Below are 20,213 nucleotides of genomic sequence, written 5' to 3' on the forward strand. Positions count from 1 at the left end.
TCCCGCCCTAAGGGCTCATACATAATTGCAAGAGACTCACTGCGGATCTGCAGGTGATGGACAGTACCATTATAGCCTATGTTAAAAAAAAAAAAAACCGCTGTGCACATGCTGCGGATTTTTCCGCAGAAAAAAAAGCAGCATGTCACTTCTTTTGTGCGGTTTTGCTGCAGTTCTCCACCTGCTCCATTCTACAAATCCGCAGGGGGAAGACCGCAGTTAAAAAAAAAAAAAAAAAAAAAGGAAGAAATCCGCAGGAAAAATGGAGGTCATTTGACCTGCGGATTTAGTAAAATCCACGCGGAAAAATCCGTGGGAGGATCCGCACTGTGTGCACATAGCCTAAAAGTGGGAAAAGTAAGAAGAGCAGTTTTTTGAGCGGACCCGAGTGAGCCGGATCACCAAGAAGTGCCGGGACCGCCCATCACTGCCGCCAGTGCACGGCAGAGGCTCCGCCTTTTGCAAGTGCATACAGTGTCACGTGGCCTGTTCACATCTCCGCCCACTGTAGCGAGAGCAGGCGGCGTCTCCTAGCAACCAAAGACGCGTTGGATCTGCTGGCATGGCTGTCAGAACCAGAGCCCACGTCAGTGCCCCACATCCACTCAGTACACATGCAGGACACCAAGGTAACGCCATGTCCGGCTACAACTTCCACACCTGCATGGACAACACAACCCGGGAGCCATATGTGAGGTCCCGTCCCCGGGCAGGTTCCCCAGAGCTGTCCGGCTGCTGTGTGCATCCTCTGCGGGATGACGTGCCGATCGTGGACCCCTGCTCAGGACTGGTGAGTGCGGGGGCAGATGCCGATCTCATGCCACTCACAGGAAGGACCATCCCATGTTTGCCTGATCTCAGTGACGTGAAGCCTCAGCAAGTGGATCCCAGGCAGCAGCAAAGATGTCAGACTGCGCCACCTGGCGGCCCCATGGCGACACGTGCCATTCCCAAGGCTGCCCCTGGTTGGAATGCAGCGCGCACGGCAGACGCGGCCCTGAGAGCAGCACTCGGAGGTAACGGTGTGAACAGGGCTGAGGTTGGCACATGGTTAGGGCTGGTGGCAGCAGTCTCCATCTTCACATCCCAAGTACCCACAAAACTTATGATACATGCACTAGTCTTCATCATGGAAACCTGGCTATGTTCATGCCAATAGGAGACCCACCAATAGGAGACCCACCGCCAGGCAGTCTATGGCCTCTTTCACACATCCGGTTTTCAGCATCAGGCGCGATGCGGCGAAAAGTGTAAAAACCGGATCCGGCGCCGGTTGCCACCGGATCTGGTTTTTCCCCCATTCAGTTTCATTATTGCCGCATCGCGCCGGATACCAATGCGGCGTATCCGGTTTTTGCCTGATCCGGCAAAAACAGCCTGTCCGGCGTCTGGAAAAAACGTTCCATGTAACGTTTTTTTGCAGCGCCGGACCGGCTTTTTCCACAGCGCATGCCCGGACTCTGTGAATGTTAACCCCACAAGTGCCCGGCGAGAGAGAGATCTCTCTCTGTCACCCGGACACTTGTGAGAGATCTCTCTCGCCGGGCACTTGTGGGGTTAACACTCACAGTGTCTGGGTGAGAGAGAGATATCTCTCTGTGGGGTTAACCCCACAAGTGCCCGGCAAGAGAGAGAGATTCTCTTGCCTGGACACTAAGTGTTAACCCCCCCATGTCTCTCTCTCTCCCCTCCCCTCCCTTTCAGCAGCTGTCTCATTGGCTGCCTCTGTCCACCTCGTCCTGCGGCTCCTTTAATAATGTCCGAGCCGTATCGTCTCGCCGCACACACATCCGGTGTCACGGCTGCAGGCCGGATCCGGCGGCCCGGCTTTTTGCCGCACGCCGCCGGACCCCACACACCGGATGTGTGAAAGTAGCCTATAGGAGACTCACCTCCAGGCAGCCAATGGGAGACCCACCACCAGACAGCCAATAAGAAACCCACTGCTAGACAGCAAATGGACCCTCTACCAGGCAACCTATGAGAGACTAAGTGCCAGGCAGCCGCTAGGAGACCCACCGCCAGGCAGCCAATAGGAGACCACTGCCAGGCAGTCTATAGGAGACCCACCACCAGGAAACCTATAGGAGACCCACTGCCATCCAGCCAATATGAGACTTACCACCAGGCAGTATATAGGAGACCTATAGGAGACCCACCGCCAGGCAGTCTATAGGAGACCCACCGCCAAGCAGTCTATAGGTGTTAGGAGTGGCGGAAGGCACTAAATAAAAATATAAATAAAGTACCTTCGCCACTCGGGGTCCACCGTGCAGAAGATGTAATAACTGCTGCTAGGTGACGGCAGAGCAATCTGGCGGTAATGTGCACAGAGGTTAATGGCACCCAGTGTGCACTGCTCAGACTCTGTTGAACTCAGAGTCACAGAAACAAAACACAAACACAAAAACGCGGAGTCTGTTTAGGACACAGAACTACAGCGCTGCACCCGCAGTATTTGGTCACAGGAGTAGCACTAGATGGCGGTACTTACTCCGTCTAGACCTACCGACAAGGATCGGGTGTAGAGCGTCGCAATCGCGGACGCACGAAGAGCTGCAACTGCAGCGCGGCAAAGACAGAGCCACTGTGAAGACACTGCTAACTAGCAGGCGCAATGCTGACGCTAGGCTGCTGAGGCAATAGAGCAATAGCGCGCTGGCGCTGATACTGGCAATAACTCAGGAACTCTCACAAACATAGTATCAGAGGGTAGGGGTTTCCAATGAGTCATTCACCAGCCCATGCATCCATCAACAAACATGCAGCAGCAGTATGGCTACACTAGCACATGGCGGAATAGCCATACACGCTTTTTATAGCGAACGGGACCTCCGGAAATCTCCAGGTCTCCAAGAGGAGCCAATGGGATCCGACACAGGACCTGAGCACCTGACTCCCGAACTCCAATGGGAGTTCATCCCATGAGCATGCTCAGACGCAGGAGTAGAGGACTTAGCCTCTGGAGAAAGTTGCCGCAAGGCAATCTCCTCTGCAGTCTCCTCTACAGCAGAAGAGGAGCAGGAGACTGCAGAATGTGAGGATCTAGATTTCAGCAAAGCAGAGGCAGAAATCTGACTCCTAACAATAGGAGACTCACCACCAGGCAGCTAATAGTAGACCCACCACCAGGCAGCCAATAAGAGACCCACCACCAGGCAGCCAATAAGAGACCCACCACCAGGCAGCCAATAAGAGACCCACCACCAGTCTATAGGAGACCCACTTCCAGGCAGCCATTAGGAGACCCACCTCCAGGTAGCCAATAGAAGACTCACTGCCAGGCAGTCTATAGGAGACTCACTCCCAGACAGTCTATAAGAGACCCACCACCAGGCATCCTACAGGAGACCCACCACCTGGCAGTCTATAGCAGACTCCCTGCCTGAAGGGGGGTGGTAAGGGTTTTTGGTTTTACGTCATTTATTGTGCGGTAAACATGACCTGGCAATACATAGTTATATAGGTGGAAAATAAGATCTAGGTTCATTAAGTTTAACCTTTCTCCACCAATTGTACATTTTGTCACTAAATTAACTATAACCTGCAATGCTATGTGCATCGAGGAAATCATCTAGCCCTTTTTTAAAAGCTATTATAGTGTCTGCCCTTACCGCCTCTTGTGGTAGGGTATTCCACAGTCTAACTGCACTAACTGTAAAGAACCCTTTCCTATTTACCTGTTGGAATCACCTTTCTTCCTCCCATAATGAGTGCTCTCTGGTCCTAAGTATGATCCTTGGAAGGGTCAAGTAATGTACTAGTCCTTTGTACTGACCACACAGAGGTGCTTCTCACAAAATTAGAATATCATCATTATTTCAGATCTTCAATACAAAAAGTGAAACTGATATATTATATGGAGTCATTACCAACAGTGTGATCTCTTTCAAGTGTCTATTTCTGTTAATGTTGATGTTTATGACTTACAACCAATGAAAACTCAAAAGTCATTATCTCAGTAAATTAGAATACTTTATAACACCAGCTTGAAAAAAATGATTTTAACCCCTTTCTGACTGCTGATGGGATAGTACGTCAGCAGTCAGACTCCCCTGCTTTGAGGTGGGCTCCGACGGTGAGCCCACCTCAAAGCTGCGACATGTCAGCTGTTATGAACAGCTGACATGTGCCCGCAATAGGCACGGGCGGAATCGCCATCCGCCTGTGGCTAATAACTAGTTAAATCCCGCTGTCAAGCGCTGACAGCGGGCATTTAACTAGAGCTTCCGGCCGCCGGGCCGGAAGTGAGCTCATTGCCGACCCCCGTCACGTGATCGGGGGTCGGTGACGCGTTGCCTGGACAAACAGAGATCTCATAGAGACATCTATGGTTGTTGCAGGCAGATCACTTTGAGCACCGCCTGGTGGCCGGCGCTCAAAGCACTGCAGCAAATCTGTTACATATGGGCGATCTGCTCATCGCCCATATGTAGCACAGCCGATCGGGTTGTGCATGCTTCAAGCCTCCTATGGAGGCTATTGAAGCATGCCAAAAGTAAAAAAAAATGTTTAAAAATAAAAAAAATTAAAAAAAACCTAAAAGTTCAAATCACCCCCCCTTTCGCCCCAATCAAAATAAAAAAAATCACACATACACATATTAGGTATCGCCGCGTTCAGAATCGCCCAATTCATCAATAAAAAAAGCATTAGCCCGATCGCTAAATGGCGTAGCGAGAAAAAAAATTAAAAACGCCAGAATTACGTTTTTTTTTGTCGCTGCGACATTGCATTAAAATGCAATAACGGGCGACCAAAAGAACGCATCATTAAAAACGTCAGCTTGGTGCACTAAAAATAAACCCTCACCCGACCCTAGATCACCAAAAATGAAGACGCTACGGGTCTCGGAAAATTGGGCATTTTTTTTTTTTTTAAGCAAACTTTGGAATTTTTTTTCACCACTTAGATAAAAGAGAACATAGACATGTTTGGTGTCTATGAACTCGTAATGACGTGGAGAATCACAGTGGTAGGTCAGTTTTTGCATTTATTGAACTTAGCAAAAAAGGCAAGCAAAAATCAAGTGTGGGATTGCACTTTTTTTGCAATTTCACCGCACTTGGAATTTTTTTCCCGTTTTCGAGTACACGACATGCTAAAACCAATGATGTCGTTCAAAAGTACAACTCGTCCTGCAAAAAATAAGCCCTCATATGGCCATATTGACGGAAAAATTAACTTTTAGGCACTTGAATTTGTCACAGAGCAAGGAGACGGAACTAATAAATTTTATATTTACTCCAAAAGGTAGGCAGTGTTTACAGAGATATAAAAATATTTTACAATGGGAGACAATTAAAATATGTATAATGCGAATACAAAAAAGGGGGGTTAAGAGAAGAAATAAAACTCACATGTTACTTAGATCATTTCAGGCAGTGCCATGCTGGTCGAGGCGGAGCCAGACGTCACCACTCATTTGAAATCTTATTGCCACGGCATCCCAAGCTAGAATGAGGGCTGTCCTGACTGAAAGTGACTTATACCCCTGGGCTTGTGACATCACTGAAGGGGCTGAGTTATGGCCGCCCTCCTTTTGCTTTCATAGGGACACTCCCATGGAATCAATGGTGCCGTATAAATAAATGAATAATAATAATAATAATAGTCTGGCTAAAAAACTTATAATAATGATAACTTGGCTTGAGAACTTAGCAGAATAACGGCAGACACATCATTCATCTTATATTGAAATTAGCTTTGTAATGACTCCACACATGGGCGGTCTGCTCCCCTCGGTTCAGGAGAAATCAGTTTCTCTGGTTCTGTCGATGCTATAATTTAGCAACAGGCGCTGTAGCGAAGCTTAATCAGAGCACTTTCTAAATATGTATCTGTTATTTATCTAGCACAACCTCCCACCGTTTTATGACCAAATAATTATATTCTCATTATTGTCTATGAGAGATCCTCACATGGTGGAACAGAGACAAAGGAAATTATTTCTGCTAATTAAGGCATTCCTGAGGAAGAGGGGGGACAGGGAAGAGTGAGTTAACAGGAATTCGCAGGCAAAGGGAAAAGAACAGGGGGGTCAAGCCCTCACCACTGACATAGCAGATTTCAGTATGTGAATAGAAGATTCTTGAATGTTCCAGAAAACATAAAATGCAGTTTTTAAATGAAGGTCTTTATTATTAATAAGGGAAAAATAAATCCAAACTTACAGGTCCCTGTGTGAAAAAGTGATTGCCACCTAAACCTAATAATTAGTTAGGCCACCCTTAACCGCCACATATGCAATCATGCGTTTGCAATATCTGGCAATGAGCTTTTTACAATGCTCTAGAGAAATTTTGGCTCACTCATTATTGCAGAATTGTTGTAACTCAGCCACATTTGAGGGTTTCCGAGCATGAACTGCCTTTTTAAGGTCATTCCACAGCATCATATTCAGATTAAGGTCAGGACTTTGAGTAAGCTACTCCAAAGTCTTAATTTTGTTTCTTTAAAGTCATACAGAAGTGGACTTACTGGTGTTTTGAATGATTGTCCTGCTGCATAACCCAAGTGCGCTTCAGCTTGAGGTCACAAACAGATGGCTAGACATTCACCTTCAGGACTTTTTGGTAGACAACAGAATTAGTAGTTACATTTACCATGCAGCCAATTTTTGGCAAGTCTCTTTCTGCCCACTTCCTGTTTGGCAGCTCACCAGCGATCATGTAGCGACACTCCAGCGATCCTGACAAGGTCATATTGTTGTCGGGATCGCTGGTGCATCGCTATGTGTGACGGGGCCCTAACTGAACACTTTTCAAAAATCTAACAGATCTGTCAGAACACATCAACCTGGTCTATTGCGGTTAGTTGCCACTAGATAAGCGATTCCAACTCACAATTAATAAATGGAAAAGTAAATTTTTATTTATAGAAAAATAAAAGACAATGATAAAAGAAATACTAGAAAAGACAGGGCTATAAACCTCAAAAAAAGGGAGGGAGGGGGATCTCTTAGTGTTACTGACATAATAGTTTGGCCTTCTATTTGGTGTATAGTTTGAAGCCCTGTAAATAATTAAGTAGACTGAACCCCCAACGGTGCCATAGAGTATAATGGCAAACTGAATTTTTTTCAAATGGACACAAGATTAAAGTAATTGTACTCTATGTGACTGTTTCTTTAAAGCTTTTGCGCCACAAAACAGATGTAAAACCTATGAAAAGTTGCAATTTTTTGCACAATGCAGAATTATGCAAAAAAACCCTTGACTTTTGACGTTTTCCACTGCACTTTAGATAGGTCATCTACACTGGGCAGAGCTGGAGAGAAGCCTGGACGGGCCCCAACCGATTCATGAAAAGGAGCAGTGGGTTTTTTCACCAGAATTGCTACTTCAGTCCTTGAGCGGAGCGTCACACTTAGGCTGGAGTCACACTAGAGAGGAATACAGACGATGGCAATGCAAGAAAAATAATCGCATAGCACTCGGACCGCTGATAATCTATGGGGCAGCTCCCATCACCGTTTTTTTTTCTTGGCCGTATAATACGTGTGAGTGAATTCTCTGCCTGCTGCGATTTTCTGCATACATCGGCCGAGACTCGCCAATGAATGTCTATGGGTGCGAGAGAAAAAAAAAAAAAAAAAAAAAAAAAATCGCACAGCACTCGCACCATGTGCTGACCGATTTTTACGCACCGGTGTCCTTTGAAAAGCCGGCAATTCATGTCCGGCTACTGTAAAATCACACTGACAGCTCACAAAACAATAGATAGAATATATATATATGTGTATATATAAACACACACACAGTACAGACCAAAAGTTTAGACACACCTCATTCAAAGAGTTTTCTTTATTTTCATGACTATGAAAATTGTAGTTTCACTCTGAAGGCATCAAAACTATGAAATGACACATGTGGAATTATATAATTAGCAAAAAAGTGTGAAACAATTGAAAATACTGTATGTCTTATATTCTAGGTTCTTCAAAGTAGCCACCTTTTGCTTTGATTACTGCTTTGCACACTCTTGGTATTCTCTTGATGAGCTTCAAGAGGTAGTCACCGGAAAAGGTTTTCATTTCACAGGTGTGCCCTGTCAGGTTTAATAAGTGGGATTTCTTGCCTTATAAATGGGGTTGGGACCATCAGTTGTGTTGTGCAGAAGTCTGGTGGATACACAGCTCATTGTCCTACTGAATACTCTGTTAGAATTCGTATTATGGCAAGAAAAAAACAGCTAAGGCTACTTTCACACTTGCGTTTTTTTGCGCTGCGTGCGCAGTGCAAACGCGCATAAAAATAAAAACGCATCATGCTTTTTCTTGTTTTTTGCGCATGGTTTTTACAAAAAAAGCATGCTTTTTTTGCACTGACGTGCGCATGGCCAAACGCATGACTATGTGCACCCACGTTAAGTATAGGGAAAAAAACGCATGCGCATGTATGCGCAAAAACGCAGCGCAAAAACCGCAAGTGTGTAACCAGCCTAAGTAAAGAAAAATGAGTGGCCATCATTACTTTAAGAAATGAAAGTCAGTCAGTGTGAAAAATTGGGAAAACTTTGAAAGTGTCCCCAAGTGCAGTGGCAAAAACCATCAAGCGCTACAAAGAAACTGGCTCACATGAGGACCGCTCCAGGAAAGGAAGACCAAGAGTCACCTCTGCTGCGGAGGATAAGTTCATCCGAGTCACCAGCCTCAGAATTCGCAGGTTAACAGCAGCTCAGATTAGAGACCAGGTCAATGCCACACAGAGTTCTAGCTGCAGACACACATCTCACCAACAACGGTTAAGAGGAGACTTTGTGCAGCAGGCCTTCATGGTAAAAGAGCTGCTAGGAAACCACTGCTAAGGACAGGCAACAAGCAGAAGAGACTTGTTTGGGCTAAACAACACAAGGAATGGACATTAGACCAGTGGAAATCTATGCTTTTGTCTGATGAGTTCAAATTTGAGATCTTTGGTTCCAACTACCGTGTCTTTGTGCGATGCAGAAAAGGTGAATGGATGGACTCTACATGCCTGGTTCCCACCGTGAAGCATGGAGGTATGATGGTGTGGGGGTGCTTTGCTGGTTACACTATTGGAGATTTATTCAAAATTGAAGGCATACTGAACCAGCATGGCTACCACAGCATCTTGCATGCTATTCCATCCAGTTTGTGTTTAGTTGGACCATCATTTATTTTTCAACAGGACAATGACCCCAAACACATCTCCAGGCTGTGTAAGGGCTATTTGACCAAGGAGGAGAGTGATGGGGTGCTACGCCAAATGACCTAGCCTCCACAGTCACCAGACCTGAACCCAATCAAGATGGTTTGGGGTGAGCTGGACCGCAGAGTGAAGGCAAAGGGGCCAACAAGTGCTAAGCATCTCTGGGAACTCCTTCAAGACTGTTGGAAGACCATTTCCAGTGACTGCCTCTTGAAGCTCATCAAGAGAATGCCAAGAGCGTGCAAGTAAATCAAAGCAAAAGGTGGCTACTTTGAAGAACCTAGAATATAAGACATATTTTCAGTTGTTTCACACTTTTGTTAATTATATAATTCCATACGTGTTAATTCATAGTTTTGATGGCCTTCAGAGTGAATCTACAATTTTCATAGTCATGAAAATAAAGAAAACTCTCTGAATGAGAAGGCGTGTCCAAACTTTTGGTCTGTAATATATATATATATATATATATATATATATATATATATATATATATATATATATATATATATCTCAATGACACACACACATATATAAGAAGAACACTTAAACAACAGAATATAACTCCAAGTAAATCAAACTTCTGTGAAATCAAACTGTCCACTTAGGAAGCAACACTGATTGACAATCAATTTCACATGCTGTTGTTCAAATGGAATAGACAACAGATGGAAATTATTGGCAGTTATCAAGACACCATCAATAAAGGAGAGGTTCTGCAGGTGGGGACCACAAACCACATCTCAGTACCAATGCTTTCTGGCTGATGTTTTGGTCACTTTTGAATGTTGGTTGTGCTTTCACTCTCATGGTAGCATGAGACGGACTCTACAACCCACACAAGTGGCTCAGGTAGCAGCTCATCCAGGATGGCCCATCAATTCGAGCTGTGGCAAGAAGGTTTGCTGTGTCTGTCAGCGTAGTGTCCAGAGGCTGGAGGGGCTACCAGGAGACATGAAGGGGGCCAACAACCCAGCAGCAGGACCACTACCTCTGCCTTTGTACAAGGAGGAACAGGAGGAGCACTGCCAGAGCCCTGCAGAATGCCCTCCAGCAGGCCGCAAATGTGCATGTGTCTGCACAAACGGTTGGAAACCGACTCCATGAGTATGGTCTGAGGGCCCGACGTCCACAGATGGGGGTTGTGCTCACAACCCAAAACCATGCAGGACGCTTGGCATTTGCCACAGAACACCAGGATTGGCAAATTTACCCTGTGCTCTTCACAGATGAATGCAGGTTCACACTGAGCACATGTGACAGATGGAGACGCCGTGGAGAGCGATCTGCTGCCTGCAACATCCTTCAGCATGACCTGTTTGGCAGTGGGTCAGTAATGGTGTGGGGTGGCATTTCTTTGGAGGGCCACACAGCCCTCCATGTGCTCGCCAGAGGTAGCCTGACTTCCATTAGGTACCAAGATGAGATCCTCAGAACCCTTGTGAGACCATATGCTGGTGCAGTTGGCCCTGGGTTCCTCCTAATGCAGGACAAAGCCAGACCTCATGTGGCTGGAGTGTGTCAGCAGTGCTTGCAAGATGAAGGCATTGAGGCTATGGACTTGCCCACCCGTTCCCCAGACCTGAATCCGATTGAGGACATCTGGGACATCATGTCTCGCTCCATCCACCAATGTCACATTGCACCACAGACTGTCCAGGAGTTGGCGTATGCTTTAGTCCAGGTCTGGGAGGAGATCCCTCAGGAGACCATCCACCTCCTCATCAGGAGCATGCCCAGGGATTGTACAGTAGGGAGGTCATACAGGCACATGGAGGCCACACACAATACTGAGCATCTTTTCCTTGTTATGAGGCATTTCCACTGAAGTTGGATCAGCCTGTAATTTGATTTTACACTTTGATTTTGAGTATCATTCCAAATCCAGACCTCCATGGGATATTTATTTTGATTTACAATGATAATTGTTATGTTTTATTGTTCTGAACAAATTCCACCATGCAATGAATAAAAATTTGCAACTGGAATATTTCATTCAGAGATATCTAGGATGTGGTATTTTAGTGTTCCCTTTGTTTTTTGAGCAGTGTGTATATATATATATATATATATATATATATATATATATATATATATATATATATATATATATATCGAAAATCAAAGCAGAAACATCGTCCAGCAAATGGAAACTTCAGATAATTTTAAAAAAAATCCAAAAATTTATTGCAGATGAATTAAAATATATCCAGAGTTCAGTAACAAGATGCAGACATAATGCTGAACAGACTACGCAAGTCTTGCAAGACCATGAAGAAGGCGACAGTTTGTTCCGCCGAAATGCATAGTCTGTTCAGCATTATGTCTGCATCTTGTTACTGAACTCTGGATATATTTTAATTCATCTGCAATAAATTTTTGGATTTTTTTAAAATTACCTGAAGTTTCCGTTTGCGGGACGTTTCTGCTTTGATTTTCACATTGTTGGACTAGTTCCCAATCCTGGTCCGTGCAATACAGAGAAAACAGGTATTTATCATCCAGAGTTCGGAGGACAGCTGGTCCTATTTGTGTTTTCTTTGTATATGTGTATATATATATATATATATATATATATATATATATATATATTATCATATATATGATATATATATATATGTTTTGAAGAAAATTTCATTTTAAAACGATGTACCAATGACAGAGAACTGCTGTATGTAAATGCTCATGTTAAAATCGCACTGCATACGGATTGCATACAGATGTCATACGGATACTAGATACGAGAAAGTCGCATCTTCGCATTGCAAATGGATTACATACGGATCACCATACGGAGAACACTCCTCATGCACACATCCTGTATTTGGTGAGGTTTTTTTCCCCAGTATTTAAGTCAAAACCAGGAGTGGGTGATAAATTCAGAAGTGGTGCATATATATCTATTATGCTTTTCCTCTGACCGTTCCACTCCTGGTTTTGGCTTACAAAAACTGGGGTACAAAACTCAGCAAATACTAAATGTGTGCATGAGCCCTTAGGTGGACACCACTCAGAAGAGGCGCCAAATTGAACGCGTCTTCTACTCCAGCAAGATTGGCGTGATGCAAGAATGTTTCCATTAGTAATATTGGTAAAAAAAATAAGCATTGCTGGTTACTCAAAGCTACTTGCATTTACTGAATGTCATCCATCACAGCTAAGACTTGCAAAAATTGTGGCTCTTTTTTTTTTTAGGATGGACTAGCAAAGAAAAGGCAATTCCTCAAGTGACCCGTGGGCCTAGGTCATCACTAACGCAGACATTCATGCTCCAGGTAGACCGCAAACATGTCCAGATGCTGATAATCTGACTGATCGCTGGAACTCAAGTGTGTCAGCCTATTAGGCTCTATCAACTCTCCCAGGAGAGAGTCCAGAAAGGTGGAAAAGGTCGTGGTCTCTTGTGAGAAAACATTTTTCCCTCATGTTTACCCAGTGTCTGGACCAAAATACACAGTGTCCACCTGCTCTGATTATTGCAGTATATTGTTACTTTTTAAAATGCATTTTCCTTCTCTCTTGATGCAGATTTGATGCAGTGATTTTGACTGTGTTTTTGTGAAGAAATGCTGCAGTTCCGCACCCAAAAATGTGATTCCAATTTTGTAGGGGAAAGGCAGACTACAAAATGCACAGTTCTGCAGCATCTTTAACCGCACAGTGGGCTTAATAATTCCTAAGACGCCAGATTTATCATATGATCCCTCAGAAATAATCCATAAAGCAATGAATGCCCCTTGGAGTAAAGGAGGGAATCAAGACTTGTGTTTCATGCGCCAGTCTTATACACACAGCCTGGAGTTAGATACGCCTTTTTTTTTAAAGGAGTGCACTTTTCTTCATAACTGTGACACGTTTTTCAGGCAGTTCATGTGCCAGAACATGATATCTTTGCAAGACAGAAGAGAATCGATTGATATAGATTATAGCTACAATATAAACCAACTTTTGGGTGTACATTCTAGTACATTAGTCATTTAGTGGTAGCCCCTTTTACTAATCCCTGACCACTTTTTAAAAAAAAGTACAAAAACTCACTACATTTTATTTTTAATTCCACTTGCACTAATCAAGGAATTCTTTTTTTACACTAGAAATGTAGAGAAAATTCTAAATTTTTCCCCAAACTCTCTAAGTTCTTCTTCCATGTATCCAACACAACCTGTGCAAATAGGCACTGGCAAAAAAAAGTGTGTTTTCAAGGTGTTACCTTGGTGTGGTGCTGTGTAGTCCATGAGCATGAATACAAGTTTTCAGGGGCAGAATCATTACCCTCTGTGCCCCCCAAATGGCTGTCAGTGCCAGTTTTTCTACCAATGGTCCTCCTGCTAGAACTCTCTTTCTTCCAAGCAGAAGTGGCAGGGTCCTTTGGAAAGTCTCAGCGGATGCCTCAGTTGTAGAGGCAGGAGCTGTCACACTTGTCCCATCCCAGCTCCTCCACAGAGGCAGAAGAAGCTAAAGTGATGGATTGGCCTCCAGACCACGCTGTGCAGTTCTCAAGGTCCTGCAGACACAACCACACACGGAAAAACCTGCAGCAGGCCTTGTTTATGTAAGGGGATGTTGGAGACTATTCCAACCTTTGTGATACTCCTTGTATATAATCACTCATTTTACTCTGTGCATCTTGAAGGTGGGAGTCAGGGACCACTCCACAAAGAGCATAGCCATCGACTTCCCCCAAAGCATGGTAACCTGTAGGCAATTTATGCAACTGTGGGTCTACAAAGAAATAGCTAGACAGACACTGAAATTCAGTGGGAATAGTCTGTGATATATGTAAAGGGATTCTTTGTCCAATACGTGGGCAGCCGGTGTAGACCAGCAGTTGCTGAGCATATTAATTCTTGCTCATGTCAGGTTTCTGATTGACAGGTATGGCTGTAGATGCTTATGGGGAAGGCTGTATGTCTCTGATCAGACCACCCACTGAAATCCTAAGCCCAAAGTGAGCAGGAACTTTAATGAATGAATCACAATTTACATAGCATCTTTTTCTGTCAGTCTGCTTCATACCTTGCAGGCCACACATCTGATCTGACCTACAGTATGTGACAGGTTCTCTTTAGCCTTCCGATAATTCTCTGTAGGCCAGGAGCGTTATGGAAAGTTGCCAGTATATTTGGGATGACAGTGGCTATTTTATAACTCTTTATCTTACCTTTGATTTTATCTAATTGTTTTGGGCAGCTGAAAAACGATATTTCGTCCTCAAGAGATGACTTGGTCCGAAAATTCATGTACACGTCATCCACACAAAGGTGAGAAAATAATTTTAGACTTCTTTATAAAATCTTGTGCTGTTATGTAGGAGCATAGTATGATAGGGATTCTTAAGGCATTAAGGCTAGTTTCACATTTGCGCTTTATAGCGCAGCGACGGCCTGCGCACGGCCGCCGCTAAGCCCCGCCCCCTCCCGGCTCTCTGCTCGCCCCATCCGGTCATCGCCGCCTACTAGCGCACATGGGCGCTTGCGATCTGCGCACCCTATCTTTAGCATAGGGTGCGCAGATCGTGCGCTGGCCGTGCGCTAGCAGGATTTTGCCGTGCGCTGTGCACTTTTGAAGGTGCGCCGTGCGCGCCGAAATGCAACATGCTGCATTCGGCGCACACGGGCGCACCTTCAAAAGTGCGCAGCGCACGGCAAAATCCTGCTAGCGCACGGCCAGCGCACGATCTGCACACCCTATGCTAAAGATAGGGTGTGCAGATCGCAAGCGCCCATGTGCGCTAGTAGGCGGCGATGACCGGATGGGGCGGGCAGAGAGCCGGGAGGGGGCGGGGCTTAGCGGCGGCCGTGCGCAGGCCGTCGCTGCGCTATAAAGCGCAAATGTGAAACTAGCCTAACCTGGACATGTGCCCTATGACTCCTGTCTAAGGGAAGGTGCACATGGCATCTCTTAGACACCAGCATACCCGCATCGTTTTTTAATTACAAGGTTATGTTCATACATTTTGTTTTTGTTGCATTTTTTTCTGCAGGCAACACCTGCTCTTGTCGCAATAAAGAAGCTGCTTACGAAAAGCAGGTTTTGCTGCGTTTTTGTTCCATTTTTCAGGATCCCAAAGTTGAGCTTTGCTTCCACCACAGAAACATATAGAATGCAAGGTGTTACAGTTGTGGCCAAAAGTATTGGCACCCCTGCAATTCTGTCAGATAATACTCAGTTTCTTCCTGAAAATGATTGCAAACACAAATTCTTTGGTATTATTATCTTCATTTAATTTGTCTTAAATGAAAAAAACACAAAAAGAATTGTCCTAAAGCCAAATTGGATATAATTCCACACCAAACATAAAAAAAGAGGGTGAACAAAAGTATTGGCACTGTTCGAAAAATCATGTGATGCTTCTCTAATTTGTGTAATTAACAGCACCTGAAACCTACCTGTGGCACCTAACAGGTGTTGGCAATAACTAAATCACACTTGCAGCCAGTTGACATGGATTAAAGTTGACTCAACCTCTGTCCTGTGTCCTTGTGTGTACCACATTGAGCATGGAGAAAAGAAAGAAGACCAAAGAACTGTCTGAGGACTTGAGAAACCAAATTGTGAGGAAGCATGAGCAATCTCAAGGCTACAAGTCCATCTCCAAAGACCTGAATGTTCCTGTGTCTACCGTGCGCAGTGTCATCAAGAAGTTTAAAGCCCATGGCACTGTGGCTAACCTCCCTAGATGTGGACGGAAAAGAAAAATTGACAAGAAATTTCAACGCAAGATTGTGAGGATGTTGGATAAAGAACCTCGACTAACATCCAAACAAGTTCAAGCTGCCCTGCAGTCCGAGGGTACAACAGTGTCAACCCGTACAATCTGTCGGCGTCTGAATGAAAAAGGACTGTATGGTAGGAGCCCCAGGAAGACCCCACTTCTTACCCCGAGACATAAAAAAGCCAGGCTGGAGTTTGCCAAAACTTACCTGAAAAAGCCTAAAACGTTTTGGAAGAATGTTCTCTGGTCAGATGAGACAAAAGTAGAGCTTTTTGGGCAAAGGCATCAACATAGAGTTTACAGGAGAAAAAAAGAGGCATTCAAAGAAAAGAACACGGTCCCTACATTCAAACATGGCGGAGGTTCCCTGATGTTTCGGGGTTGCTTTGCTGCCTCTGGCACTGGACTGCTTGACCGTGTGCATGGCATTATGAAGTCAGAAGACTACCAACAAATTTTGCAGAATAATGTAGGGCCCAGTGTGAGAAATCTGGGTCTCCCTCAGAGGTCATGGGTCTTCCAGCAGGACAATGACCCAAAACACACTTCAAAAAGCACTAGAAAATGGTTTGAGAGAAAGCACTGGAGACTTCTAAGGTAGCCAGCAATGAGTCCAGACCTGAATCCCATAGAACACCTGTGGAGAGATCTAAAAATGGCAGTTTGGAGAAGGCACCCTTCACATATCAGGGACCTGGAGCAGTTTGCCAAAGAAGAATGGTCTAAAATTCCAGCAGAGCATTGTAAGAAACTCATTGATGGTTACCGGAAGCGGTTGGTCGCAGTTATTTTGGCTAAAGGTTGTGCAACCAAGTATTAGGCTGAGGGTGCCAATACTTTTGTCTGGTCCTTTTTGGTAGTTTTGTGTGAAATGATCAATGTTTTGCTTCATTCTCTTTTGTGTTTTTTCATTTAAGACAAATTAAATGAAGATAATAATGCCAAAGAATTTGTGTTTGCAATCATTTTGAGGTAGAAACTGAGTATTATCTGACAGAATTGCAGGGGTGTCAATACTTTTGGCCACAACTGTATATATATATATAGTACATATATGCTACTGTACATGGGTTAAGAGACATAGCTTATCAGAAAAGCTTTACTGCAAATATTTTTATAGTATATAATACTGCTATACTACTAATGCATTTCTAATTGGAGGTATTTACTAATATTATTATTATTGTTACACCTACTACATATTGGGATAAAATCCTGGAGATGGGAATATACTTTTAAGACTAGTACTTGCTCTTGTACCCACTGCTCAAATCAGTCAGGAGTCCAGGACATTTATTCCTCAGTCTTCTAGGTCAAAAAACTTAAAGTAAGTTACCAAGCAATCCAAGAGAAATCAAACTTGTACTATAATTTTAACTCCTTTACCCCCTAGCGATTTTCCTTTCGTTTTTTATTTCTGTTTTTTCCTCCTTTTCTTCCGAGAGACATAACTTTTTTATTTTTTACATCCACATAGCTGCATGAGGGCTTCTATTTGGGGATAAGTGATTTTTGAATGACACAATTCATTGTACCATGTAATGTATTGGAAAGCAGAAAAAAAATCAAAGTGTGTTGAAATTGCAAACAAAGTGCAATTCAACAAAGGTTTTTTTTGTTTTTTTTTTTTACCCTTTACCATGTTCACTATATGGTCAAACTGAAATACCAGTATGATTCTCTAAGTCTAACTTGTATATTTTTTGTTAAGTGGTGAAATACGTTTCAGAAATTTGTAAGAAAAAAAATTAACTTGTGTTTCCATTTTTCGAGACCCTTAACATTCTAATTTTTGGGATATGATACCATTTTGGGGTAGAGGAAGATGTTTTCATTGTTGTCACGGGGGCTTAGTTCAACTAAGGCTGAAATACCCGGGGCCCCTGTGGTGTCCCTTTACTAGGGGAAACCCTGTCTGACCCTCAACCCAGGGTTTTTGCTGAAGGTGCAAATGCCTGAGCCTCCGACCTTTCCTTATCTCCTGCTCAGCCCTGCACTTAACCCTCCACCCAGTGAGAAGTCACCACCAAAGCTCCCACACAAATAATGACAGACAGGGAGAACTTAAACTGCACTGCGCCGCACACACACGGGAATAAACAGTAATGTGAACAGGGCACAACTAAACACAAATATGGGAAGGAGAAAGGATAACGACGGATCATACGACACCAGATATGAATCTCTCTCTCTTGAACACCTCCACTCCAGACCGGAACCACTTGGTATGAAACACAAGCTATAATCGGCGACGCCCATAGGCCAGCATGACTATTTAAAGACCGTGGGCGTGACTAACCATCCAACCTGGTCTCCAGCAGGATTAACCCCCGAGAGCCTGAAGATCAGGCCGGCGCCACTGAGGCTATAGTGGCTGGAGGTGGAACTACCTCTGCCTGCCGGATGCTGTGGTGTGAACAGCGTCCGACATGACAATTGTCTCTTAAAAAAATAATTGTGGTGTTTTGATTTTATTTGTTCATTACGCTGTTTGCCCATTGGATTAATTCACTTTATATTTTGATAGATTTGATGTTTATGAACACACCGATACCAAATATGTGTTTTGTTATTTTTTGTTTTATTTCTAATGGTTCAAAAGGGGGTGATTTTAACTTTTGTGTTTTTTTATTTTTTTTAAAACTTTTTTTTTTTACTGTATTTAATGGTTTGTATTTAATTGAAGCAGTGATTGTCTGATCATTTGTGCTATACATAGCAATGCAATAGCACTGCTATATCCGGTATAGCTAAAATCACGATCTTCTATGAATGCCAGCCACGGGCTGGCTTTCACAGCAGGATCATAATGACGGGTACAGGGTCATCAGCAGACCGCGTCACAAGTGCGCCGATAGGAGCATGGAACGATAATTCTCACTGCCGACACATGTTAATTGCAGCTTTCAGAAATTTGCAGTGGCGTTTAACAGGTTAACAGCCACAAAGCAAATCTCCCCTTCATTTGTAGCTGTTAAAGACACATGATGGCTGATTAAGGCTGAGTGCAGACGTACTTTTTGGCCCTGCGGATTTTTCCGTGCAGAATGGAAAAAATCCGCAGGTCAAATGACCTGCATTTTTCCTGCGGATTTCTTCCATTTTTCATGCCGTTTTCTTGCGGTTTTTGTGCGGTTTTCCACTGCGGTTTTCCCCCTGCGGATTTGATGACCGGGGAGATGGAAAACCGCACAAAAGAAGTAACATGCTGCGGATTTTGTACCACGGGAAAACCGCGCGGAAAAATCCGCAGCGTCTGCACAGCGGGTTTTTTTTTCATTGATTTTAAGGCTACTGTACATCACAATGCGGATATGCAACGTTTCTGCGCGGTAAAATCCGCTGCGGAACCGCTGCAAATCTGCATCGTGTGCACACAGCCTAAATCAACAATCATATGCGGAGAAAGATGTGGTCTCCACGTGCAAGCAAGCATCAAAGGCAGGGACACGAATTTTGACATACATGTACAGTATGTGAAAAGTCGTGTAAAGGATTAAAAGAGAATAACATTTTTTACATCATTTACCTCCTGAAAAAATACTTTTTCATTGCATCCTGGGATGTCCAGAATACTAATTATAATGTTCTTATACACAAGGACAGTCAATTCTTTCGGAATAATTTGAAAATTCGGATAGCATTTCTGCATACAGGCCATTTCCTTTGGCCTTTTGTTGGCACCAGGGATCTTCAGCACAATCATGACTGAGGTCAGTACAGGAAGATCATCAAGATTACTCCATACCCAACTCTGGAAATTCCATGCATGATAAGCAGAATCGTTTTATCCCTGTAAGGTGTCATTTAGACAAATTATTTTTCTCATATGAAAAAAAAACAGTCTGTGTTTCTTTAGTGCTTTTATCAGAGTTTGTTATAAGTTATAAACCTAGCACTCAAGTTTAGGATATTCAGAAGAATATTTATTGTAGTACGTAAAAAAAACGTTTCGGTCAAATTTTGACCTTCTTCAGTTACGTACTGTACCAAATACGTGGTATAGGTAATAAACCTATTGTGAAGATTCATGTGCTCTTAATTGGGGTGATCCGTCCCACTGCCTGTTGTAGATATGCTTATAGAGGCCAGTAGATGAGGCAACATATGCACATATGCTGTTTACTGGGGAGACCCGTCCCACAGCCTTGTGTCAGCCAGTAGATAGGGCAGGACGTGCCTCCAGACACAGTATCCACTGCATGTCTCACGGTGTTTTTCCCTTTTATCATAGTTTGGTCAACATGTCACTTTCTACCATCAGAGTTTGGTTAGCATTTCATCAGTTTTTCTCCCATGAAAAAAATCCTTAATGGCAGTTTCTT

At 43.8% G+C, this 20,213-nt stretch overlaps 1 protein-coding gene across 2 annotated transcripts in view; it reads left to right on the forward strand.

Moving 5' to 3' along the window:
* Positions 1–517: 517 nt before the first annotated feature.
* SPMIP7 (sperm microtubule inner protein 7) overlaps positions 518–20,213 on the forward strand; it is a 237,620-nt gene continuing 217,924 nt past the window's right edge. Inside the window, exons 1-3 of one of the 2 annotated variants that reach the window (XM_073549851.1) lie at positions 518–1,016; positions 12,369–12,448; positions 14,364–14,434. In XM_073549851.1, coding sequence (XP_073405952.1) covers positions 563–1,016; positions 12,369–12,448; positions 14,364–14,434 — 605 coding nt within the window. In that variant the 5' untranslated portion in view covers positions 518–562. The remainder of the gene's footprint in view (positions 1,017–12,368; positions 12,449–14,363; positions 14,435–20,213) is intronic. The other variant, XM_073549850.1, reaches the window with a different exon arrangement.

Source organism: Dendrobates tinctorius, unplaced genomic scaffold, assembly GCF_039654945.1.
Source record: "Dendrobates tinctorius isolate UK_male_01 unplaced genomic scaffold, ASM3965494v1 ptg000162l, whole genome shotgun sequence".
Lineage (NCBI taxonomy): Eukaryota > Metazoa > Chordata > Amphibia > Anura > Dendrobatidae > Dendrobates > Dendrobates tinctorius.